The sequence below is a fragment of the Geotrypetes seraphini genome, chromosome 6 (genome assembly GCF_902459505.1).
Source record: "Geotrypetes seraphini chromosome 6, aGeoSer1.1, whole genome shotgun sequence".
Taxonomy (NCBI): domain Eukaryota; kingdom Metazoa; phylum Chordata; class Amphibia; order Gymnophiona; family Dermophiidae; genus Geotrypetes; species Geotrypetes seraphini.
Window position 1 is genome coordinate 249,781,219 of NC_047089.1, and position 26,441 is coordinate 249,807,659.

General features: G+C 48.3%; 1 protein-coding gene across 11 annotated transcripts in view; it reads right to left on the bottom strand.

Moving 5' to 3' along the window:
- Positions 1-26,441, bottom strand: part of CASK (calcium/calmodulin dependent serine protein kinase) — a 770,397-nt gene that overhangs the window by 479,886 nt on the left and 264,070 nt on the right. For all 11 annotated transcript variants that reach the window (XM_033947671.1, XM_033947669.1, XM_033947668.1 and 8 more), the window contains exon 9: positions 22,052-22,135. In XM_033947671.1, coding sequence (XP_033803562.1) covers positions 22,052-22,135 — 84 coding nt within the window. The remainder of the gene's footprint in view (positions 1-22,051; positions 22,136-26,441) is intronic.

Sequence of the window (26,441 nt, forward strand, 5' to 3'; positions counted from 1 at the left end):
GGATGGTATATGGACACGGGGGGGGGGGGGCAATGAAAATAGGAACACAGAAGCGAGATGGTTTGTGGGAATGGGACAGAGCTCGCAGGCTCCAGTGGCTTGCACAAATTACATTGTAACATGCCACGAAAATAAGAAAGAGGGAGGCAGATAGATAGGCCACGCGAGAGGAGCTGAAGGATGGTAGAAAGGAACAGATGGTAAAGGAGGGAGGGAAGGGTGGTGGTAGAAAGGAATAGAACAGACATTGAAAGAGGGTAGAGAGGAACAGACCCTGAAGGGAAATGTGGAAGACAGAGTGGGAAGAAGACAGATGCCAGACTATGGGGGAGTGGAGGGAAGAAGATGGGTGCTAGACCAATTGGGGGAGGGTGAAGGGACGGCACAGTAACAGTAAATGGAAGACGCAGAGAGAAGACACACAGTGGATGGAAGGAATTGAATGAGAAGATGTGGAAAGCAGAAACCAGGCAACAAAGGTAGAAAAAAAATTCTATTTATTTATTGCTTTAGGATAAAGTAGTATATTAGTTGTGTTGATAAAAATTTATAAACAAAGCCCTGCCAGCTGAACATCTCTTTATCTAGTTCAGCAGCAGGAACTTTGATTTATAAGAAAGGAATAAGCTAAATATTACAGTACTAAGGCTTATATGGATGCTGCGGGGACGGTGACGGGGCGGTGAATGGGATGGCAGTGGCGGTGACGGGGCAGTGAAAGGGATGGTGGTGATGGTGACGGGGCGGTGAAGGGAATGGCGGTGACGGGGCGGTGCAGAGGATGGTGGGCCGGGGACAGGGCGGTGACGGGGACAGATTTTTTCCCCGTGTCATTCTCTATTTGACATCCCTGGTTTAATGGGCCAGAATCAGCATGGGTTCAGCCAAGAAAGGTCTTGCCTTACCAATTTGGTTAATTTCTTTGATGGTGTGAATAAACATGTGGACAAAGATGAGCTGATTGATGTAGTGTATCTAAATTTTCAGAAAGTTTTTGACAAAATTCTCCATGAGAGCCTCCTGAAAAAATTAGTCATGGACAGGAGGCAATGTTCTGTTGCAGATCAGGAATTGGTTATTGGACAGAAAACAGAGGGTAGGGTTAAATGGCCATTTTTCTCATTGGAGGAGGGTGAATAATTAAGTGCCACTAGGATCTGTTTTGGGACCAGACTAAAATGGTTAGGGCTCTTCAGCTTGGAAAAGAGATGGCTGAGGGGAGATATGATTGAAGTCTACAAAATCCTGAGTAAAGTAGAACAGGTACAAGTGGATCGATTTTTCACTCCGTCAAAAATTACAAAGACTAGGGGACTCGCGAAGTTACAGGGAAATACTTTTAAAACCAATAGGAGGAAATTTTTTTTCATTCAGAGAATAGTTAAGCTCTAGAACGTGTTGCCAGAGGATGTGGTAAGAGCGGATGGCGTAGCTGGTTTTAAGAAAGATTTGGACAAGTTCCTTGAGGAAAAGTCCATAGTCTGTTATTGAGAAAGACAAGGGGGAAGCCACTTCTTGCCCTGTATTGGTAGCATGGAATATTGCTACATCTTGGGTTTTGGCCAGGTACTAGTGACCTGGATTGGCTACCATGAGAACGGGCTACTGGGCTTAATTGTCCATTGGTCTGACCCAGTAAGGCTATTCTTATGTTCTTATGTCCTTAAGTGAATGAATTGTTTACTTTAAGAAAGTAAAAAACCCAGGGGACACTCAATGAAGTTATATTGCTGGGGAGGGAGGGAAGAAGGAGAGTAGTAGATCCTCCTTTTACTACTGCATGAAAACCTCTAAGAAATGGAGATCATAGAGGGAATGGGCCAAAACAGGCATTTGATTATATCAGCATGTTTCTTGATAAGGTCAGAGACGACATCCACCTTATCTCCAAAAAGATTATCACCTTGGCAGGGGACATTTGCAACTTTGTTCTGAACTTCTGATTCTAGGTCTGAAACATGCAGCCAGGCAAGTCTGAGTATGCCAATACCTACGGCGGAGACTCTGGACACCATATCAAAAGCATCATAGGAGGAAATATTGTTTCATTCAAAGAATAGTTAAGCTCTGGAACTTGTTGCCAGATAATGTGGTAGCTGGGAAGGTTTGGACAATTTCCAGGAGGAAACGTGCATTGTCTGCTATTGATATAGACAATGGAGAAGCCACTGATTGCCCTGGATTGGTAGCATGGCATATTAATACTAGTTGGGTTTCTGTCTAGTACAGGGGTGTCCAATGTCAGTCCTCGAGGGCCGCAATCCAGTCGGGTTTTCAGGATTTCCCCAATGAATATGCATGAGATCTATTAGCATACAATGAAAGCAGTGCATGCAAATAGACCTCATGTATATTCATTGGGGAAATACTGAAAATCCGACTGGACTGCGGCCCTCGAGGACCGACATTGGACACCCCTGGTCTAGTATGTGTGACCTGGATTAGCCACTGTTTGAAACAACTGGGCTAGATGGATCATAGGTCTGACCCAGTATGGCTATTCTTATGTTCTTATTTGATAAAGTGCATTTACCAATGGCTGCCCCTATCCTATTAGGGTCAAAAGAAACAAAAAGCTGAGTGGACTGTCTATGAGTTTTAGTTTTTCTAGAGAGAACTCCAAGGCTCGCTGTCAAAGGTGTGCAGTACGCTTTCACCAGGATGTGCACGATGCTTTGGGAAGAATGTTTGCAAAACAATTGTCTGGTTCTAACACTACCTTGGGAACGAACTTAGGATGTGTCCAGAGAACCATTCTGTCATGATGAAACTTTGGGTATAGTGGATCAAATGCTATGGCCTGAAGCTCACTAACTCTGCAGAAGAAACACCAAAAACAAAACCTTAAAGGCTAGTTCTTCAGATAAGTGTCAAGTGGTTCAAAAGGAGCTTTTATTAGCTGGGTGAGGATGATGTTCAGTTTCCATGACACTGTTGAAGGTCAGATTGAGGGTGTGGTCAACAGTTATCCTCTCTTAAAACAAACAACTAGAAGCTGTACACAGATAGGATTACCTTCTACATGGTATAATAAGCACCAATTGCAACAAGGTGAATTCTTACAGAGTGTGTTTTCAAAACAGATTCTCAAAGATATAGAAGGTATTCAAGCAATTTTTAGGGAGAGCAAGAATAAGGATCTAAGGACCTTGATAACACAACAGACAGCAAACCTCTTCTATTTAAAATTCTGGGACCTCTTAGTTGAAAAGTTTCTGGAAGCAAGCAGAACCCAGACACACCCTCATGCAGGTGAATGGATGCACGTTCTAAGCCCTCAACATCTATGCTGTGAGAGGCTAAGGAGTGGGATATAGAAGGGATCCCTCATTCTGAGAGATGCGGGTAACAAAAAAAGTCCCATCTCTATGGATCTTTGGAGATCAGATCCAGAAGAGGAGGAAACCAATATGCCTCACTTGCTTGAGTTTCAGCAAAGTTTTCATCATGAAAGATAGCAGAAGAAACACATACAGAAGGCTGTTTCCCAAATGTAACAGAAAGGCAACCAATATTAGTCTACTATGCTATCTCAGCCTGGAGTAGACCTGAGGGACTATGTTGTTGAGATGCGTGATGAAGAGATCCACCGAGGGGATGCCCCAGTCTAGGAAGATCTCCTATGCAATGCCCATTTTGAGAGACCACTCATGCAGTTGTATCACCCTGCTCAGTATGACTACCATACTATTGTCTTTCCACACCAGGTATGTGGCCCTGAGAACCATGCTATAGTTGGAGGCCCACTATCACATCCTGACTGCTGCCTAACACAGGAGGTATGAGCCTGTGCCTCCCTACTTGTTGGCAAAGTACATCACAACTTGATTGTCTGATCAAATGAGAACAATTCAATGCAATAGCTGATCTCTAAAAGTCTTTAGGAGCATTCCAAATGGCCCATAATTCCAGGAGGCTCATGTAGAGTTAAGTCTACTGGGCTGATCAGTGACCCCGAGTGTGAAGCACATTTACCCGAGCCCCCCAGACCAGGATGGTGAAGGAATTTGGAATAGAAGTCTCAGGACCAGAGTAGACCAAACTGTCCATCACAAGAGCGGCTCTGCAAGCTGCAGAATGACAGAGAATATGTCCACTAGATTCCCTATAGCCTGACACCACTGGGTCTGTCTCAAATTAAGATCTGTCATGGGTATGACATGGACGATAGAGGCCATGTGGACTAAACCTCAAAATCTGCTAAATTGTGACCTACTGGCTCTGCCAGACCTGATGGGCAATGCCAATCATGGCATCTGCCCTGGAAGCTGGTAGGAAGGCTCAAGCATGAACCAACTAACAAGGATCCAATGAACTCTAATTGTTGACCTGGGAGGAGATGGGACTTAGGTAGCTGACAACAAACCCTAGTAATTCCAGCAGCTGAATGATTCTTTGCATTGATTTTTGAGAATCTTCTTGCAATGTGCTCTTTACTAGGCAATCATCCAGGTAGGGAAACATATGCACTTCCAGTCTTTGTAGTGATGCTGCAACCACTATGAGACATTTTGTGAAAACTCTGGGAGCAGATGTAAGGCCAAAATGCAGGATGCGATATTGGTAATGATGTTTCCCTGCTCAAAAATTGACATATATCCTGTTACTGGTACAAGCATCATTTTAGACTAGTAATCATAGCTAATCATTTGCCTGGATCATGTGGAGCAAGGGTTCCCAGGGAAACCACCCTAAATTTTTCTTTGACTAGGGCCCTTAGGTCTAGGATAGGATGAACCGCCCCACCCCCATTTTATTGGGCACAAGGAAGTACTTGGAATAAAATCTCTTCCCCGGAGTGGAAGAGTAGCCTATTGCTGGGGAGGGAGGGAAGAAGGAGAGTAGTAGATCCTCCTTTTACTACTGCATGAAAACCTCTAAGAAATGGAGATCATAGAGGGAATGGGCCAAAACAGGCATTTGATTATATCAGCATGTTTCTTGATAAGGTCAGAGACGACATCCACCTTATCTCCAAAAAGATTATCACCTTGGCAGGGGACATTTGCAACTTTGTTCTGAACTTCTGATTCTAGGTCTGAAACATGCAGCCAGGCAAGTCTGAGTATGCCAATACCTACGGCGGAGACTCTGGACACCATATCAAAAGCATCATAGATTGCTTGGGCCATTTGCTTTTGGTGCTCCTCCTCCTTGGCTACTAGCTGATGTAGCTCTACAGCCACAACCAGAGTGTCTGCAAACTTCACCACACTAAACACCAAGTTCTTTAAATGCAGGCTAATGTAGAACTGGTAGGACTGTAGGTGGGAGTCTGCATTAGAGAGCTTCACGGGAATGGGGACGACGGGAATCCCGTGGGTTCCCCCTTCAGGTCCCGGGGATCCCGTGGGGATGCCCCCTAGGGTCGCGGGGATCCCGTGGGGACGCCTCCTAGGGTCACGGGGTTCCTGCGGGGTTGGATCATGGATGCACTCGATCCGCGAGGCTCGTCTTCTTTTCCCTACCTGCCCTGCCGCAGCACACAGCCGACCGGAAGTCTTCCACGATGTCAGCGCTGACGTTGGAGGAATAGCTTAAGCAAAGCCCTCCCTCCCTCCCTCCGACTTCGGGAAGACTTCCAGTCCACTGTGTGCTGCGGCAGGGTAGGTAAGAAGAATTCAAGGCAGTGGCCTACCAAGGGGGGGCGGGGGAGGGCGGTCCGCCCAGGGTGCAGACTTAGGGGGAGGGTGCACAGCCGGCCAGGTCCCCTTATCTTCGTGGCGCTTTCCCCCGACCGACCGACCGACAACAGGCCCGGTCCGATAGACCTCCATGCCCTGTAGCCGCGAAATTACCTTCTTACAGCAATTGAAGTCAGAAGTTGAACCCACTTAGGAATCGACAGAAGCAGAAAGTAACATAAGGCCAGGCGTTTTCGACAGGCTTTAGCTATGAGGTGCTGACCGTTTAGAGTTGAGAAGCATCAGTGCCGGTGGTGGAAAGACGCATCTTCTCGTTGCCGTCCAGAGCTCGAGCTCGGCTGTTGGGAGCTGCTCACAAGCTCTGGAATGGCGGCCCCGGACCAGAAGTCACCTAATGTTCTGTTGCAGACCCTTTGCTGCCGGATCTTGGGCAAAACCGAAGGCAAAAAGAGGCAGGCCCGTACTTCACACCTGTGAAATGCACGAGCCTTTAACCTGAAGGTATAAAAATCACACTACACTTCCCCCTCCCCATTTGCGGTTTCTGCACTAGCGATTTCACATAATCACGATTTTTTTCTGGGGAGGGGGAAAATAAAAAAAATAAACATATTTTTTACCTCCCTGCCGCCTTCCCGGCCTTACCTGATGGTCTAGCGGGCTTTCAGGGCAGGAGCGATCTTCCTACGCTCCTGCCCCGTGCAGATCGCCATGAGGAAATGGCTGTAGGGCGTTCCCATCGTAGTCTCAAGAGACTACGGGAACTCACAGCGATTAATCAAATACATATTAAACTTGAAACTTGAAGATCGCTCCTGCCCTGAAAGCTCTCTAGACCACCAGGTAAGGCCGGGAAGGTGGCAGGGAGGTGGGGGTGGGTCAGAGCCGAATAATCGCGGTTTTTCGCCATTTGCGGTCCGGCTCTGCCCATATCCCCCGCGAATAACGAGGGAGAAGTGTATATGCCCACTGTCAGTGGAAACAAGAGATGTACCTGCAGGGTTTACCGGGGGAGAGCTGCTCATTCCCAAATCCATTCGGGGTCGACACACAAACAATACCATCACTGAAGTGCCAAGCGTCTGGCTTTGTAGATGGGGGAAAAGTTTTTCCAATTACATGTTTTACTAACTTACTCCCCTCCCCATTTGAATTTAGTACTACAGGTGCGCCAGGAGTCAAACTCAGAACTGACATCCAGGTGCTGTTTAGTTGAGAAAATTAGCTTGTCATATTCAAACGACTTATTTTATTACATAAGAAAAAATATATTTATGAAACATAGGGGACCTTTTACTAAGGTACGCTAGCCGATTCAGCTAGCGCTAAATGCTAATGCAACCATAGAATGCAAAGGTCATCTCTGACGCAACCGGGGTTGAGTCAGAGATGACCTTTATGGCAGTCACACGCAGCCTCAATACTCCAGCTGCTGTAAGAAGGTAATTTAGACTTGCGGCCACAGGGCAGGGAGGTTTGTCAGACTGGGCCTGTTGTTGGTCAGGCAGGGAAGCGCCACGAAGGTAAGGGGCAGGGAGGGAGAAAGGGAGGAAAGGTGGAGTGGAGAGGAAAAGACGCTTTTAGGAAATGAGTAAAACTGAGAGGGGGAGAAGGACCCTGAAAGCACTGGGGAAGACAAAGGGGTGGAGAAGGATGCTGAAAGGACATGGGGAAGACAGGGGGGGGGAGAAGGACCCTGAAAGCACTGGGGAAGACAAAGGGGTGGAGAAGGACGCTGAAAGGACATGGGGAAGACCGGGAGGGGGAGAAGGACGCTGAAAAGACATGGGGAAGACAGGGGGAGGGAGAAGGACGCTGAAAGCACATGGGGAAGACAGAGGGGGGGAGAAGGACGCTGAAAGCACATGGGGAAGACAGAGGGGGGGAGAAGGATGCTGAAAGCACATGGGGAAGACAGAGGGGGGAGAAGGACGCTGAAAGCACATGGGGAAGACAGAGGGGGGGAGAAGGACGCTGAAAGCACATGGGGAAGACAGAGGGGGGAGAAGGACGCTGACTGGACATGGGGACGACAGAGGGGGGAGAAGGACACTGACAAGACATGGGGGAGAAGGACGCTGACAGGAAATGGGGAAGAGAGAGTGGGGAGAAGACGCTGAAGGGAAATGGGGAAGAGAGAGTGGGGAGAAGACGCTGAAGGGAAATGGGGAAGAGAGAGTGGGGCGAAGTCGTTGGCAGGGAAGAAGACAGAGATGCCAGACTAAGGGGGGAGCGGAGGGAAGAGGATAGGTGCCAGATCAATTTGGAAGGGGGCAGAAAGGGAGAGGCACAGTAACAGAGCAAATGGAAGACGCAGAGAGAAGAGAGACAGTAGATGGAAGGAATTGAATGAGAACATGAGGAAATCAGAAACCAGGCAACAAAGGTAGGAAAAAAATTATATTTCTTTTTTTTTTCTTCAGGATAAAGTAGTATATTAGTTGTGCTGATAAAAATTTATAATCTCAATGTGAACGACTGGGAAATATTCAAAAGAAAAAAGTTCCTGAAGGTCAATAATGCACTAACACTGGTAAAGGAACAATGAAGCTACTTTATAAACTACTTTATAAAAAATTTATAAACATTAGAGGCTCTGGTAGAAACCCATTTACAAAGTATGTATTCTTCCCAATTAATATTTCCAAATTAATAGTCTCTTTGCTTCTTTGTAAATGAGTTTCTACCAGAGCCTTTAATTCAGTAGCATAATTAAATGAAATAACTATTTCTGAAGTTTATAGGGACGGGTGGGGATGGAAGGGATCCCTCGTGGGGACGGGTGGGGATGGAAGGGATTCCTCGCGGGGACGGGTGGGATTTCTGTCCCCGCGCAACTCTCTAGTCTGCATATAGCCCTGAAAAAGCACAGTTACTTACCGTAACAGGTGTTATCCAGGGACAGCAGACAGATATTCTCTACATGTGGGTGACTTCACAAACGGAGCCCCCTAGCGAACGTTTTCTCAAGCAGACTTGCTCGAAGACCTTCAGGCTTGCGATTGGCCCGCACATTCGCGGGTGCCCCTCCCGCCCTGCCTAGGGCATGCGGCTCCTCAGCGTGTCCTCAGTTCAGATAGCAAGCAAAGAAGCCAACCACGGGGTGGTGGGTGGGTTGCTAGAATATCTGCCCGTTGTCCCTGGATAACACTTGTTACGGTAAGTAACTGTGCTTTATCCCAGGACAAGCAGGCAGCAAATTCTGTGCATATGGGTGACCTCCAAGCTAACCAGAAAGGGACGGAGGGAGAGTTGGCAATTCAGGAGAATAGATGTTGCAAAACTGACTGGCCAAAGTAGCTGTCACGCCTGGAGAAAGCAACCAGACAGTAGTGAGAGGTGAACGTATGAACCGAGGACCAAGTGACAGCCTTACAGATTTTCTCAATGGGAATTGAGTGGAGGAAAGCAATAGACGCCGCCATCGCCCTGACCTTGTGGCCTGTGACTCGACCCGGCAGGGAGAGACCAGCCTGAGCATAACAGAAAGAAATACAAGCGGCCAATCAGTTAGAAATGGTCCGCTTAGAGACAGAGCTACCCAAGTGATTAGGATCAAAAAAGAGGAACAGCTGGGGAGCCAAATGGTGAGGAGCGGTGCGCTTCAAGTAGAAGGCCAGCGCACGCTTACAATCAAGAGAATGTAGAGCCACTTTTCCAGGGTGAGAATGGGGCTTCGGAAAAAACACAGGAAGAACAATAGATTTGTTGATGTGAAAATCAGAAACAATCTTAGGCAAGAACTTAGGATGGGTACGGAGAACCACCTTATCAAGATTGAAGACAGTGAAAGGTGGGTCTGCTACCAAGGCTTGAAGCTCACTGACCTGACGGGCAGAAGCGAGAGCAATAAGAAACACAACTTTCCAAGTAAGATACTTTAAGTGAGCCCACGCTAGCGGCTCGAATGGGGGTTTCATCAATTGAGCAAGAACCACGTTAAGATCCCAAACCACTGGAGGAGGTTTAAGGGGCGGATGAACGTGGAAAAGTCCTTTCATGAAGCGGGAACCACAGGATGAACAGAGAGAAACTTCCAGTCAATCGGCTGATGAAAAGGAGCAATGGCACTAAGGTGGACTCGAACCGAAGAAGACTTGAGCCCAGCGCCAGACAAGTGCAACAGATAATCCAGGACAGCCGACAAGGAAGCAGACAGCGGCTCCAGCTGCCTAGTAGCACACCAGGAAGAAAAGCGGGTCCACTTCTGATGGTAGCATTGGCGAATGGATTCCTTTCGGGACGCTTCCAGGACATCCAGCATAGGCTGGGAGAGCTGGAATGAGGGCATTAAGTCTCGAGGAACCAAGCTGTTAAGTGCAGAGACTGAAGGTTGGGATGGAGCAGAAAACCCTGACCCCGCGAAAGGAGAGAAGGAAAAACAGGCAGAGGAAGAGGCTCCCTGGAACTGAGTTGCAACAGAAGGGAGAACCACGGCTGTCGGGGCCACCGAGGAGCAATCAGAATCATGGTGGCACGTGAAGACTTGAGCTTGACGAGAGTCTTCAGAATCAGAGGGAATGGAGGAAACGCATACAGGAACTCGTTCATCCAATCCAGAAGGAAGGCATCCACCTCGATTCTGAGAGGGGTGTAAACCCTGGAGCAGAAGCGGGGCAACTTGTGATTGAAGGGGGACATGAAGAGATCGACGTCCGGAGTCCACCAACAAGCAAACACCTGACGCAGGGTTACGGAGTGGAGGGACCACTCGTTAGGCTGCAGCAGACGACTCAACTTGTCTGCCAGACAGTTCTGCTGGCCCTGAATGTAGACAGCTCGAATGAATATGTTGCAGCGGATAGCCCAATCCCAGAGCCGCATCGCCTCCTGGCACAGGGACCTGGATCCTGTGCCCCCCTGATTGTTGATATAATACATGGCGACCTGGTTGTCAGTGTGAACTAGCATCACTCGATCGCGAAGTAGATGACAAAAGGCTTTCAGAGTGAGGAAAATCGCTAGAAGCTCCAGAAGATTGATGTGACAAAGGCGGTCGGCACGGGACCAAAGACCCTGGACCGCAGACCGTCTAGATAAGCCCCCTAAGCATAGGTCGACGAGTCCGTTGTGAGGACCTTTTGCGGAGGAGGAGCATGGAACAGAAATCCTCTGGAGAGATTGGAAGAGAGCATCCACCAATGGAGAGACCTCCTCAACAAAGGAGTCACGATAATGCGTCGAGAGAGAGAATCCCGATCCTGGTTCCATTGGGACGCCAGAGTCCATTGAGGAATACGGAGGTGAAGTCTGTCAAAAGGAGTCACGTGAAACTTTGAGGCCATATGACCTAAGAGGACCATCATGAGCCGGAGCCAGCGCCGAGTGCAGATGGGTCACCATTCGGCACAAACGGATAAGGGCCTCCTGACGAGGCAAGAAGGAGCGGAGATGAACCGTGTCCAGGACTGCTCAGATGAACTCGAGAGACTGGGACAGGCAGAGGTGAGACTTGGGAAAGTTCACCTCGAAGCCGAGACTCTGAAGGAGCAAGATGGTCTGTCTCGTCGCTTGCAGGACTTCGGTGAGAGAGGACGCTTTGATCAACCAGTCGTCGAGGTAGGGAAACACCTGCAGGCCGCGGAGGCGCAGGGCACAACCAGACATTTCGTGAAAACCCTCAGAGAGGCCGCCAGGCCGAAGGGAAGAACACGATACTGGAGATGGAGATCCCCCACTCGGAATCTCAAATACTGGCGAGAGGCCGGGTGTATCAGAATGTGCGTGTATGCCTCCTTGAGGTCCAGTGAGCACAGCCAGTCCCCCTCTTCCAAGAGGAGATACAACGTGGGAAGGGTGAGCATTCTGAATCGTTCCTGGACCAGAAACTTGTTCAGGATACTGAGGTCCAGGATCGGACGCAGATCCCCCGTCTTCTTGGGTACCAGAAAGTACCGGGAATAAAATCCGGAGTTCCACTGTTCCATGGGAACCTCCTCGACCGCCCGAAGGAGCGGAAGCTGAGACTGAGCAGGAGGCAGGTCCGGGGGTACGCGACTGAAGTGGAGGGAGTATCCCTCCTTGATGATAGACAGTACCCAACTGTTGGTGGACGACTTTCCCACTGGGCATAGAAATGATGGAGATGACCCCCGATGGGGAAGGGGGAAGGCTCCAGGAGGAAGGGAGCCCGAAGGCTCAGACTGGAATTGTCAAAAGGACAGCCAAGTCTTCGCCGGGGCTAGCGGCTGGGTCTTAGGTTGACGTTGCAGATGCTGCAGTGGCCGTTTCAAAGGAGGCCTAGAGAAAGCAGGAGTGGATTTTTGTGGATACCTCTGGAGAGGAATTTTATATTGTCGAGCCGGAGGGGCCTTAGGTTTAAGTTTCACCAGAGACGCAAAGGACCGCTCGTGGTCCGAGTGGCGCTTCATGGCTGCCTCGATGGAATCATCGAAGAGCTCATGACCCACACAGAGGAGATTGGCAAGTCAATCTTGTAGATTCAGATCCATATCCACAATCCGGAGCCAAGCGAGGTGACGCATGGCGATCATAAAGGCTGTAACTCTCGAGAACAATTCAAAGGCGTCATAAGAGGCCTGAAACATATACAGGTGGAGTTGGAAGAGGGTCTCCTCGAGGAGACGAAACTCCTGACGCCGAGTCTCAAGTACAACCTCCCAGATCGAGCGGAGGGCATCTATACAGAACCAGAGGTAGGACGTGAAGATGAAATTGTAGTTAAGGACACGGTTCGCCATCATCGAATTCTGATAAAAGCGGCAACCAAATTTGTCCATCGTACGTCCCTCCCTGCCCGGGGGGACGGCAGCGTAAACCTTCAAGAAGTTAGACTTCTTCAAGGAAGACTCAACCACCAAGGATTGGTGGGAAAGCTGAGCACTCTCAAACCCTTTCACCGGGATAGTCCAGTAACGGGACTCCAACTTGGAAGGAATAGGGATGACTCCATAAGGTGTCTCCAGGTTCTGGAGAAATGTTTGCTGGAGAACCTGATGCAATGGAAGGTGAAGCGCCTCACGAAGTGCATTGTCAACTCCCATTTCCGCCAGTAAATGGGTAAAGCAGGAGTCGGACTGAAGATCCAAGTGCAGAGCTCTGTCCATTTCAGAGATGAAACGAGAAAAGGAGGAGGTCCGATAAGAAGGATCATCCTCCGGGGGAGGCTCAGATCGAGATCGGGGTGCAGCCGAGAAAGAGGGAGAAACTTCCCAGGAGTAGTAAACCGGAGCCGTGAACGGGAGACCGAAGAGGTTCGACTAAGGCGTATAGGAGGCGTCGAGGAACGGCCCCGTGCCAGATGGACCGGGGAAGACCCCGGGGTCCGAGGAAATCGCTGGGGAAGCCTCGGAGGAAGACAGGGTATAGGAAAAATCCCCAACTGGCTTCCTAGCAGGCCCTTTAGAAGCCGGCAATCACCTCGATGGGGAACATACACTAGAGTCCAATTCGAGGACAAGCGTGTGTCTAAATGGTCTCGAGTTTGGAGACCTGCTCCGACAGGGCGGGGAAGACTGGGGCCATTTAGAAGAGGCAAGCCTCACCGCAGTAGCAGGGGAAAAATTGGTCCCCAGCCTGGACCCCCGAAAAGTCACCAGCGACTCAAGGGAGGAAGACTCGCTCGAGGGAATCCGACGAGTCTTACGGGTGAGGCCTCGAGAGACGAGGGGACACTCAGGCTGGTCAGACCGCGACTAGGTCGAGACCAAGGTCAAAGGTGTCGAAGTCGGGACTAGTTGGCTTACCACCGAGGAAAACTGTGTGGTATTAATAGCCTTAAGCATGTCATCGAACATAGGCACCGAGACCAAAGATAGGTGGGTCGGAGGTGCAGTAGTGCGCTCCTTCGGGGGCGACCTCGAGGAAGAGTATTCCTTACTTGAGGAGACACGCTTAGATTGATGTCTCGAAGACACCAACGAGGCGGCGCTGACATGAGACTCCGAGGTAGGCTTCTTCGCTGGCATACCTGAGGAGGGAAGAGGAGACTTACCCGAGGCCGGAGTAGCAGGAGGGGCCGAGGCCGGAGCCTTCGAGGCCAACGGGGACTTCGAGGCCGAGGCGCCCAACGAGGGTGTCGAGGCCGAGCTCGAGGCCAGTCCCGCAGAATCCATGGGGCCAAAGAGTTGGAGAATCTTGGCCACCCGTCGACGAAGGGCCCACGGTTGTAAAGTCGCACAACGGGGACACGACTCAGCACGGTGCTCTGCACCCAGGCACTCCACACACCAACAATGAGGATCGGTGATGGAGATAACCCGGTTGCACTTAGTACAGTTTTGAAATCCAGAACGAGGCCAGGACATAAGAAAAAGGAGGGCTGCAGTCCCACAAGGCCAGGCGGCCAGAGGAAGACCGGGAACCTGGTCAAAAATATACGAACTGAAAAAAAAATGAAAATAAAGAAAATTAAAGATGTGAGCACAGTGACTCAACAGAAACTAACCAAATAAGCCGCGGTGCAAGAGGGACAATGAGATCGCGCGAAGCAAGGGAGCAGTGCTTCTGGCTCCGCGGAAAACAGAGAACTGAGTACACGCTGAGGAGACGCATGCCCTAGGCAAGGCAGGAGGGGCACCCGCGCATGCGCGGGACAATTGCAAGCCTGAAGGTCTTCGAGCAAGTCTGCTTGCGAAAACGTCCGCTAGGGAGCTCCGTCGGTGATGTCATCCACATGTAGAGAATATGCTGCCTGCTTGTCCTGGGATAAACCACCTTCCCTTCCCCAGGAGCACTGAGGCATGGGTCCTGGCCCTTTTGAGGGCAGATATGATCATGATGAAATGAGGCAGCTCCCATTCTCAAGTCCAGGAGCCTTCTAGAAGTTATACATTTGATAATAATAATAATAATAATAATAACTTTATTCTTGTATACCGCATTACCATGGAAGTTCTATGTGGTTAACATATGAAGAGACTGTACATTTACAGCGAAGTTACAATTTCGTTAATGTTACATTTACATTTTAGACGATACATATTCGGTCAAGTTACCTTTACATTTTAGACGATAGATATACGGTGAAGTTATTTTAGCAGCTAGGTTATATGTTCAGAGTAGTTACATTTGCTATAAGTTAGATACAGCGGTGTTACAAATAGCAGTGTTACATGAGGCGGTAAGGGTCTAGGGGGGAGAGGTCAGAAGAGAAGGGAGGAGGAGGGAGGATAAATCAGTGGAATTTGTCAAAAAGGTAGGTTTTAGTTAACTTCCTGAATGTTTGATAGTGGGGGGAATTGGAGATGAGAGTAGAGAGGCATTTGTTCCATTTGCCCGCTTGGAATGCTAGGGATCGGTCAAGGAATTTTTTGTAGAGGCAGCCCTTCAGGGAGGGAAATGAGAACAGGTAGGTATTTCGAGTACGAGAGGGGCCAGCAATTTCAAGGTGTTCAGATAGGTAGATTGGTGAAGAGCCTGCTAAGGTTTTGAAGCAGAGGCAATCGAATTTAAAGGTGATTCTTGCCTCCACCGGCAGCCAGTGGAGTTTAGCGTAATAGGGGCTAACGTGGTCGTATTTTTGAGGCCGAAGATGAGGCGGACGGCGGCATTTTGTACTATTCTTAAACGTTTGATGGTGTTTTTATAGGCTCCTAGGTATATGATATTACAGTAGTCCAGTATGCTTAAGATTAATGATTGGACCAGTAAACGGAAGGAGAGGTGGTCGAAGTGGTGTTTGATGGTGCGAAGTTTCCAGAGGGTGCAGAAGCATTTTTTGACCTGGGCACTGGTATGGTCTTCGAAGGTCAAGCATCTATCTAGGATGACTCCGAGTATTTTTATGGTGGGGTTGATAGGATAATCTAGGCCATTCAGTTTCATGGAGGTGTTTGTTATTTTATGGGTAGGGCTTGCCAGGAAGATTTTGGTTTTTTCAGTGTTCAATTTTAATTTAAATTGTGAGGTCCATAGTTCTAACTTGGTGAGGATGGAGGATGTGAGTTGTTCCGTCTGTTGGGTGAATGAAGTTAGGGGGGATGATGATGGTGATGTCATCGGCGTAAATGAATGATTTAAGGTTTAAGTCAGCTAGTGTCCGTGCTAGAGGGGCCAAGTAGATGTTAAAGAGGGAGGGGGATAGTGGGGAGCCTTGTGGGACTCCGCAGGAATTACGCCATTGATGGGAGAAGGTTCCGTTGCTGTGGACCTGATAAGTACGGTTAGTTAGGAAGCTTGAGAACCAGTGTAGTACTTGGCCGGAAATGCCGATATGCCGAAATGCCGAAATGCTCCGATAGCGGAGCATGATATCGTGGTCGACCAGATCGAAAGCGCTGCTTAGGTCGAATTGGAGTACTAGGGCGCTTTTGCCCAGTAAGAATTGGAGGAGGTAATTGGTTAGAGCAGCTAAGACCGTTTCCGTGCTGTGGTTTGAGCGGAAGCCGGATTGGGAATCGTAAAGGATGTTGAACTTTTCTAGGTAGTTCATGAGGTCATGGTTAATGAGGCCTTCCATGAGTTTTTGGAAGAGTGGTATGTTGGCGATGGGTCTATAGTCGGTGGCGGAGGAGATGGGTTCTTTGTTGTTTTTGAGGCGGGGGGGATACGAGAATGTGGCCGAGTTCAGTCGGGAAGAGACCAGTGGACAGGCATAGTGAGACCCAATTGAAGAGTTCGGCTTTGAATTGGGGGGGGGGAGGGCGGATTTAATAATGGTGGGTGGGCAGTTGTCTAATAGGCAGTTGGAGTTGGCGTATTTTGAGAAGAGTTTGAGAAAAAGGTTCCAGTCTGGGCTTTCGAATGAGCTCCAGGTCATGTCGGCCCTTGAATCTGTTGTGTCTACTGCTGGAAGGTTGAATATTGTCTCAGTATTGGGAGTTGTAAGTGACGATTTTAAGGTTTGGATTTTGTTGGCAAAGTGGTCAGCTAGGATTATTGCGGGGGGCGGGAGTTCTGAGCTAGAGCGTTTGTGAGAATCGGTGTCTAGAAGGGAGTTGACTAATCTAAAAAGTGCTTTACTGTTTAGAGAAGGGGTGTTGATGAGTTGGGAATAATATTTACTGCGTTTTTCGACTATCAATTTTTTGTATTCGCTGACTTTTTTTCGCCAGTTAAGTCTGTCGTTGTCGGTCCCTGATTTGCGCCATGTTCGTTCTAGTTTCCTTACTTCGCGTTTTATGGCTAAGAGATCCGCATCAAACCATTTGTTTGAGGGCCGAGGGTTTTTTTTGCGGAGTCTTGGGGGGGCGATGGTATTAAGGACTTGGTCGCTGAAGTGTTTCCAGTCAAGGTGGAAGTTGGGGTCGGGGTCGGAGTTGGAAATGAGGGTGTAGTGGGACCAGAAATCTACAGGATTAATTTTTTCTCTTGTCCAGGTCATCGTCTTTGTTTGGTTAGGTGTGTATTTCCTGTCTGGTTGTTTTTTGAACCAGGATAGTTCAAAATGACATAGGAGGTGGTCGGACCAAGGGGTGTTAGACCAATTTTGTTTTTTGAGACTTATGTTTGGAGTAGTGGAGGAGTTGGAAAGGAAGGTGACCATGTCAAGCTGGTGTCCTTTATTGTGTGTTGTGGTAAGAGGGGGCTTGGCGAAGCCTAGTGATGTGAGGAAGGAGTATAGGTCTGCAACATTGGGGTTTTCTTCTTGCTCAAGATGAAGGTTGATGTCTCCTGCTAAGAGGTTGTGGGTGCCAGCTGCCAAGTTCGTGAGAAGGAATTCAAAGTAGTCTTCTTTTGCAAAGTTCCATTTATTAGGGGGGATGTAGAATAGCGTGACGTTGAGGTTATCAATGAGGTCGGTTTTAGAGTTTTGCAGGTGAGGATTTCTAGATCATTGGTTAATTTGGAATCTAGGATTTGGAAGTGAAAGTGGTCGCGTAGTATGATGGCCAGGCCACCTCCCCTTTTGGAGTTTCTTGAGGGGGATAATTTTGTAGTGTGGTGGGAGAATGTCTGCTATGATGGCATCCTGGTCGGAAATGAGCCATGTTTCTGTTAGAAGTACAAAGTCTAGATGGGTTTCTTCTAGCCAATCTTTGAAGAGTTGGGCTTTGTTTCTAACCAAGCGAATGTTCAGGTAGGCGCCAGGAAGAATGGATTGTTCTAGGGGGGGGCGAGGGTTCCGTGCGTTGTAAATATTTTAGGGATCGTTTTCTGTTTTGTGTTGGTCTGGGTGGGTGGCGGGTAGTGTGGATCACAGGGATGGGGAAAGGACCTGTTTCTGTGACGTCCTGAACGAGTCGGAGGGGTCGGAGGAGTTTGTCGGGTCCCGGGATTCTAGTCCATGCGATGTAGGTAGGTATATGTTCGAAGGCTAAAGCTTTAGAGATCCAGCCTCTTGTAGTGAGCAGGTAGAGAAGGAGAAGGGCAGTGAGCTTGTGAGTAGGGCTAGACATGTTTGTTGATAGGCAAGGTGGCTAGGGGGGGATGGACAGGAAGAGAGGGGAGGGCAGACTGGAGGTGCAGGGTAGGAGGAGAGACAGATGCTTAAGTAGGGGTGGGTAGATATGAAATATTCCGGGCAGGTAAAGTTGTTTGTGAGCAGTAAAGGAAGTGGGTCTGTGGACAGATGAACAATTTAAGATTATGAGCTAGATAGGAATATAAGCGGTGTGTTATAAAAGACAATGAACAGTTCTATGGGATGGAATATTGGTCTAGGCCAGGGGTGCCCACACTTTTTGGGCTTGCGAGCTATTTTTAAAATGACCAAGTCAAAATGATCTACCAACAATAAAATAAAAAAAAAACACAACACACACTGTATGCATAGAAAATGTTAATTATTATTCCTATTCCAGGGTTTTTCAAAGAGGTCAAAGCAGATGACTCTATGCACTATCATCTCAGTAACAACCATACAAAAATAGACAAATATACCCCCCTCCCTTTTTACTAAACCACGATAGCAGTTTTTAGAGTGCAGGGAGCTGCGCTGAATGCCCAGCGCTGCTCTCGACGCTCATAGGCTCCCTGCGCTAAAAAAACTCTATTGCAGTTTAGTAAAAGGGGACCTTAGTGTAAAATATAGACAGCAGATATAAATTCAGACACATTTTGATCACTAAATTTAAAATAAAATCATTTTTCCTACCTTGTCTGGTGATTTCATGAGTCTCTGGTTGCACTTTCTTCTTCTGACTGTGCATCCAATCTTTCTTCCCTTCTTTTAGCCTGTATGCTTCCTCTCCTACAGACCTCGTTCCCTCCCCCAACTTTTCCTTCCTCTCTCCCTGCCCTTTCTTTCTCTCTGCCTCCCTTTCTTTTTTTTCTGTCTCCCTTCTTTCCTTCTGTCTCCCTGCCTGCCCTTTTTCTTTCTTTCTCCCTGCCCTCCCCCAAGCCACTGCCATCGGGGACCAGGACCCAAACCGCCACCAATAACAGGCCCCAAACCGCCACCAATAACAGGCCCGAAAGCCGACGACGCCCCAAGCTCTCCCTGCTTCGGCCGACCAGCATTCCTCTCCCCGACGTCAATTCTGCCGTCGGGGAGAGGAAGGCTGATTGGCCCAAGATCGCGATTGACTTATTGGGGGAAATGCTGCCGGGTACTGCCTTTGCGGAAACAGAAAGTAGGCAGGACCCGGCAGCAAGAAGAGCAAATGCTTCACTAACCTGTCTCCCGCCTTAGCCCATAGCGAACGCTTGCTTCAGGGCTCTCAACATGTGCGTGCCGGCTTTCCTTCTCCCCCCTCCACGGACATAACTTCCGGTTTCGGAGGGAAGAGAAGGGAAGCCGGCACGCACACGTTAGAGCTACGGAGCATAAGTTCGCTACAGGCTGAAATCTCCAAGCCGGTTTTTTTTCTGTGTTTTTTTTTTTTAATGTTCAGCAGCGGCGGCAGCAGCAGATGACAGCTGGGCGGACCGCCCAGCTAAAAGGCCCTAGAGAGAACACTGGAGAGGAAGGCTAATCGGCCCGGTAGATCAGGACGGCAACACGAGTCTATCACGGAGCCCGGGATGGGCTCCGCGATCGACTCGCATTGCCTTCCTGAGCTACTGGTCGATCGCGATCGACGTGTTGGGCACCCCTGGTCTAGGCAATCATGATTAAAGGCATGAGCAGTTGTACAATATGGATCTTAAACTAAAATGGTATAAAAGGCAAGAACAGGTAAGAGTCCTGGGCATTTAACAATTATAAATCTATGAGATTTAAGAGAGGGTGCTCTGATCCAAGTGGCCACAAGTAAGAGGCAAGGGATATGGTATTTGGCCCTAACGAATTAGGGATCAAGAGCTTGGGATCGGTCCTTAGTGGGTTATTGGAATGTGAGGAGATAGGCCTGAGGGACCGGCTTAGGAGGGCAGGGCCAACCGCCGACCGCGTGGGTTCCTCCGGTGCAGTGAAGGGGGACGACTCGATCTCCCTTCCCCTTCACTGTGCTGCGAGTCGAACTGACCCAAAAAGGTCTGGTCTGCTGAGCCCCCGAGCGGGCTGAAAAGCAGGCCAGATGAAGAGCCGGCCAACCGCCGACCGCGTGGGTTCCTCCGGTGCAGTGAAGGGGGACGACTCGATCTCCCCGTCTATTAGATTTGTAAGAGAGAGATATTTGTCTATTAGATTTGTAGGAGAGAGCTGCAGCAGGGCTGGAATTTGATTCCTCTTGAGGCTTCGGGCGGAGGAAGGAGGGACAAGATGGAGGGAAGGTTCCTCCTTCTTCTGCCTTGTGAGGTCGTAGAGAAGGCAAAACTTTTGGCGGCCCTCAAGTGGGCGAAACTTTCAGCAGACTCTGAAGTGGGCAAAATCGAGCCCGAAATATCCTGTAAACAGGAGGCTTTTGGTGGCCCTCGAAAGTGCTGGGGAGACGATTTGACTCAGAAAAAGAGCCGAAGCAGGGTTGGTCTTTGCGGCTTCAGGCTCTCTTTGGCGGCGTGGGCTGGTTCCCGCCGCCGAATCTCGACGGAAAAAGTCTCCTCTCCCGGCTGGCAGTGGGGAGCAGGCGGAGCGGGGCTCGCTCACCCTGCAAGCAGGGCCGATGGTGTCTCTCGCTCTCTTTGGTGGCGTGGGCTGGTTCCCGCCGCTGAATCTCGACGGAAAAAGTCTCCTCTCCCGGCTGGCAGTGGGGAGGAGGCGGAGCGGGGCTCGCTCACCCTGCAAGAAGGGCCGATGGTGTTTCTCGCTCTCTTTGGCGGCGTGGGCTGGTTCCCACCGATGAATCTCGACGGAAAAAGTCTCCTCTCCCGGCTGGCAGTGGGGAGGAGGCAAAGCGGGGCTCGCTCACCCTGCAAGCAGGGCCGATGGTGTTTCTCGCTCTCTTTGGCGGCGTGGGCTGGTTCCCGCCGACGAATCTCGACGGAAAAAAAGCCTTTGCATGTTTAGGCTACATAGAGAGAAGGGATCTCCCAGTTCCTCATTTGCACTGCCTAATGGGCTAGAGAGGAGCACCATTTTGATCGTCTCTAATACCCAGTAGGGTATTGGTGTCGATGACCAGTCAACAGGCAGGGCATAGACCTCAAGCATTGGCTAGGGTGGAACCATGTCCTCAGTACCTTAGCATTACACCGAGCAAAGATATGTTACGGCTCCTCCTATAGCATGGTACAGAACTGCTCCTTGAGGGCAGGCTGGGGCTGGTGCCAGTGTGATGATAGCCTGAGAAGATGAAGGGGCTGAATCATACATCTGGTCCAGGTTCTGGGGAGCCTCTTTCATTGGTACAGACTCTACAGAGGGGGAATGGTCTGCTTGGGGCAGATGCTTATTGAGTACTGGCAACACTGGTGTTCCAGAGCTCCCGGTACTACATTTCAAGGAGGTCCAATGCTAGTGCTTCTTTGCTTCTGTTCAGCACTCAGTATCAGGATCACTGTTCCCTCTAAGCTGAGCAAGAGTCCTCCACTTTCAGTCCTGACAGTTGGGGATGCTGTTTCACTATCACTTTTCAATAGTGAGGGACAAGCAAATTCTACAGTACTCCAGGGAACCTGCCTGCACGAAGCAATTGAAAACACAATATTAAAGCACCACCTACTGGCAGCTAAGCAGTTGGAGAACTCCCACTCAGCTTACACAAAACAATGATCGAGATGCCTTGGTGCCAGTGAGGATAACACTGAATCCTTCTAGGTCATCGGTGTTGGCTCTGAGGATGTTAGGCCCAGATGGGTGCTACTGATGCTTGACACTGAGGCAGGTGAACACCTTCTTGGTGTTGGTTCATCCTCAGCTCTGGACACCATGGGGTCTGATGTACCCAATGTCAATGGACTGGACTTAGAACTGCATAAGTCTCTTGCACAGTACCTTTCAACTCTTTAGGGTCCTTTTCTACTTTTGAGGACAGTTAGAGGCCTTGTAGTTGGGTCTAAGGCATGGCAAATCCCAGCTGTGAAGGTCAGTTACAGATGTGTCATTGTCATGCCAAGAACATTTCTTTAAAACCACAGGGAATTTGTGTATACAAAGGACTACAAAACTAATACAGTATAATCATTATTCTATGTATTAAAAAAGCATGGTATCATTTAATAAAATACAGGGACAATAGGGTTACCTTTAGTTTCCTTCTTGCATTGAATTTCCTCAGTTGTTCTACTGTTTCTGGAAGGTGAATCTTGTATGCATAGCGATCCCTTTCCTAGAAGAAACAGCAGTGACAGAAAAACACACAGGTGTCTCAATATAAAATACAGATTTTTCTGCAATAAACCATGATAGCAAAATATTAACTTCAAGACTATTTAGGGCTTGTAAAATAGATGCAAGGCTGAAGTACCGTATCTAGTATTTCTAAAAAGGATTAGGAGAAACCAGTAAAGCCTATCAACTTCACAGCAAAGAAAAACAAAAAAAAGTTATTTAACTTGAACACTAGTTCTCAGGGGAGATACGACTAGGCTAGGGGACCTGTGTGGTATCTATGGTTTGAGGAATACGAAAGGGAACCTCTGACCATATCAACTATACACTCTTATGAAAGAGCTGGTTTTCTCAAATTACCAATGCCACATGTATCAGGTGTTATCTGAGGACAGCAGTTCAGAGCGGTTTACAACAAAGAGAATCTGCCAGATGCAGATGAAATACAAATAGAATTATATAACATGCATGGTTGGATTTCTTTAGCCAAAATTGTCATACGAAAGATTTCACAGGTTTCCTTAAATATTTGGTAAGGGGAAAAATTCACAAAAGAGGTTTCTCAAACAAATTTGTCATACAAATAAGATTTCACAGGATTTCCTAAACATTTGATAAGACAATGAATTCATAAATAGGGCACTTAAGGTTTTGCTCCAGACACTAGCCTGGTAAGCTAAAGTTTTGTCCAGGAACCTTTTTACGGTATATCCTTTTAGCATAGGAAAAGAGAATAGAGAAATTCTCTGCATGGGTCGAAGGTTTGTAGAGAATATGAAGTGATAAGATAAATGAGAGCAAGTCCTGCCAGTGATATGTAGCACAAACATGCAAGTCTGAAAATGATTCTGGACTCCACTGGTAGATCTTATTGCTGACCTACAAGTGTGTTCATTCTGCTATCCCTCAATATCTCTCCTCTCTTCACTCTCCTTACGCACCTCCCAGAGAGCTCCGTTCCTCACATAAGCCGCTCTTAGCTGTACCCTTCTCCTCCACTGACAATTCTAGACTTCGTTCCTTTCATCTAGCTGCCCCCTATGCCTGGAATAAACTACCTGAGTTTGCCCGTCAAGCCCCTTTTCCCTTGTTTAAAAGCAGACTGAAACCCACCTTTTCGATAAAGCTTTCAATCCTTAATCCTACTCCTCTGCCTTCCAAACCAGCCTGCTGATTGACCGTTGCCCTTGACTGTATCCATGACATCCTGTTTGTCTGTCTTGCCTGTTTAGATTGTAAGCTCTTTTGAACAGAGACTGTTTTCTTACTCTTTATGACTTTGTACAGCGCTGCGTGTTTCTGGTAGCGCTATAGAAATAATTAATAGTGACAGTAGTAACTTCTCTGTTGATGATGCCCACATGGATGGATGTTCTATCTTCTCTTTCTAAGTTTCTCAGGTTTCTACTTTTTCCATCCATGGTTCTTTTCTGTACTTTAAAGCATTGAATTGTAGTTCTATCCTTCCTTACCTTGTGTAATTGATTAGTCTGTAAGTCTGTCTAACCCATCATTTTTAAATTTTAAATGGTATGTCTAAATATATGTTTATATTTTTATTAGTGTTGTTAACTCGCTTAGTAAATCTAAATAAGCGACTCATCAAATTAAAATAAAACTTGAAATTTGAAGACAATCCATATCACTTCTTCCTCACCCCTGGACTCCTACATCTCAGCCACTTTAATGTTGCTTTTCACTTATTTTTATTCATTTATTCATTTTTTCTATACCATTCTCCCAAGGGAGCTCAGAATGGGCTTGCATCTCATTCAAGGAAGTCATTGAACCACGTCTCTATGAAAGAAATAATATTCAAATTAGAGAATGACACGGTGGCGGGTTACCCGCGGCTAGCCGCATTTAGCCGCGGGTAACCCACCAAAATGGGGAAGAAAAAATAGTGGCCTCTGCGGGACGGGGACAAGGCCATTCACCGCCCCGTGGAGCGGTGAATGGACTTGTCCCCGCAGTGAGGCAATCAAGATCGCACGGTCCCCACCATCTCCCTCCCTCCACCTCACCTTTGAATTGGAAGAGCACCGCCGGTTGAATTTCTGCCGGTCCGCGCGAAGAAAAAAAAAAAAAGCCTCTCCTTTTCTCCTGCTCTTATCACCATGCTGCAGCTACTAAAGACGACAGGAAGTCTATCCAACGTCAATTCTGACGTCGGAGAGGACGTTCTGGGCCAGCCAATCGCTGCCTGGCTGGCCCAGAACATACTCTCCGACTTCAGAATTGAGTCGGAAAGAAGACTTCCAGCTTTAGCAGCTACAGCATGGCGGTAAGAGAAGGGGAAAAGGACGGAGGATTTTTTTTTTTTTTGAGCGGGAGGCAGCAGGCTGGCTTTGGCTAGGGAGGGAGAAAGGTAGACAGGCACAGGCAGGCAGGCAGGCTTCGGTGGTGGGGGTGGGACAAAGTGTGGAAGGCAGTGAGAGGGACATAGGAAGGAGGCACTAAAGACATGGGAAGGAGGCACTGGGGGTACTAAAGACATAGGAAGGAGGCACTGGGGGCACTAAAGACAGGAAGGGGCAATTAAGGACATGGGAAGGAGGCACTGGGGGCACTAAAGACATGGGAAAGAGGCACTGGGGGCACTAAAGACATGGGAAAGAGGCACTGGGGGCACTAAAGACATGGGAAAGAGGCACTGGGGGCACTAAAGACATGGGAAAGAGGCACTGGGGGCACTAAAGACATGGGAAAGAGGCACTGGGGGCATGGGTAGGAGGCACCGGGGGCACTAAGGATATAGGAAGGAAAGAGGGAGGGAATAGAAAGGGACAATTTTTGGGCCTGAGTGCAGAAAGAAAGAAATGAAAGAAAGGATACACAGACAGAAGGAAACGCAACCAGAGACTCATGAAATCAATCACCAGACAGCAAAGGTAGGAAAATGATTTTATTTTCAATTTAGTGATCAAAATGTGTCAGTTTTGAGAATTTATATCTGCTGTCTATATCTGTCTATTTTTCTATAGTTACTGAGGTGACCGAGCTTGCGGAGATGGGGCAGAAACAGGGTTTTAAAATTTTAGTCCTAGTAGTTTGCCGGTCCACAAAATTGTAAAATTATGTCCTACCTGTTAATTTTCTTTCCTTTAGAAGCAGCAGATGAATCCAGAGACCAGTGGGATATAGCTCACATCGACCAGCAGGTGGAGATAGAGAACTGATTTCCAGTTGGCCTTATAGCCTGGTGTTCCTCCTGTTGAATCAGTTATGCATATTGCCCCAGCATCCCAAGAAAGGAGCATGAGCATTCAAACCAAAGGAAAAACTTCATTCCAGTAAAAAACCTTCTAATCAGAAATGTAAGAAAATAATAATAATCACCAACCATATCCCAACCGAACTAAGAATTCCACCGAACAAGAGAGAGAGAGAGAGAGAGAGAGAGAGAGAGAGACCATCTGGGTGGGGCTCTGGATTCATCTGCTGCTTCTAAAGGAAAGAAAATTAACAGGTAGGACATAATTTTACATTCCTTAGCAAAGCAGCAGATGAATCCAGAGACCAGTGGGATGTAGCAAAGCAAACTCAAACTGGGTGGGACGCCAAAGTCGCCTCTGCAATCACCGAAGCGCCAAAATTTGCCTCCGCACAGGCTGCCACGTCCAGCCGATAATGCTTAGAAAATGTGTTCCCTGAAGACCAAGTGGCCGCTCGGCAAATTTCTTCTAAAGACATACCACCGGACTCCGCCCACGACGTTGCCAATGCACGAGTTGAATGTGCACAAAGCTGTTCCGGCACGATCTTCCCTGCCAACAGATAAGCCGACGCAATAGCCTCTTTTACCCAACGAGCTATCGAAGCTTTGGACGCCGCTCTACCCTTGTTTGCACCTGCAAATACCACGAAGAGATGATCCGACCGGCGAAAGTCGTTAGTCACACTTAAATAATGAAGAATCATACGGCGTACATCCAGTAACCGTAATAACGCGAAACGCGTCCCCCAATACTCCTTCCGAAAGGCCGGGAGGAATAAACTCTGGTTTACATGAAACGAAGAAACCACTTTAGGCAAAAATGACGGCACCGTCCGCACCGACACCCCAGCATCCGAAATGCACAAAAAAGGATCCCTGCAAGACAGCGCCTGCAGCTCCGACACCCGTCTTGCAGACGCCATAGCTACCAAAAATACAGTTTTTAACATGATATCCTTCAGCGTCGCCGCCGACAGAGGCTCAAACGGCGCCGCCTGCATCCTAGTAAGAACCAGCTTCAAATTCCAAGCTGGACAGGTGCGCCGAACCGGCGGACGGATATGGTGAACACCCTTAAGGAATCGCA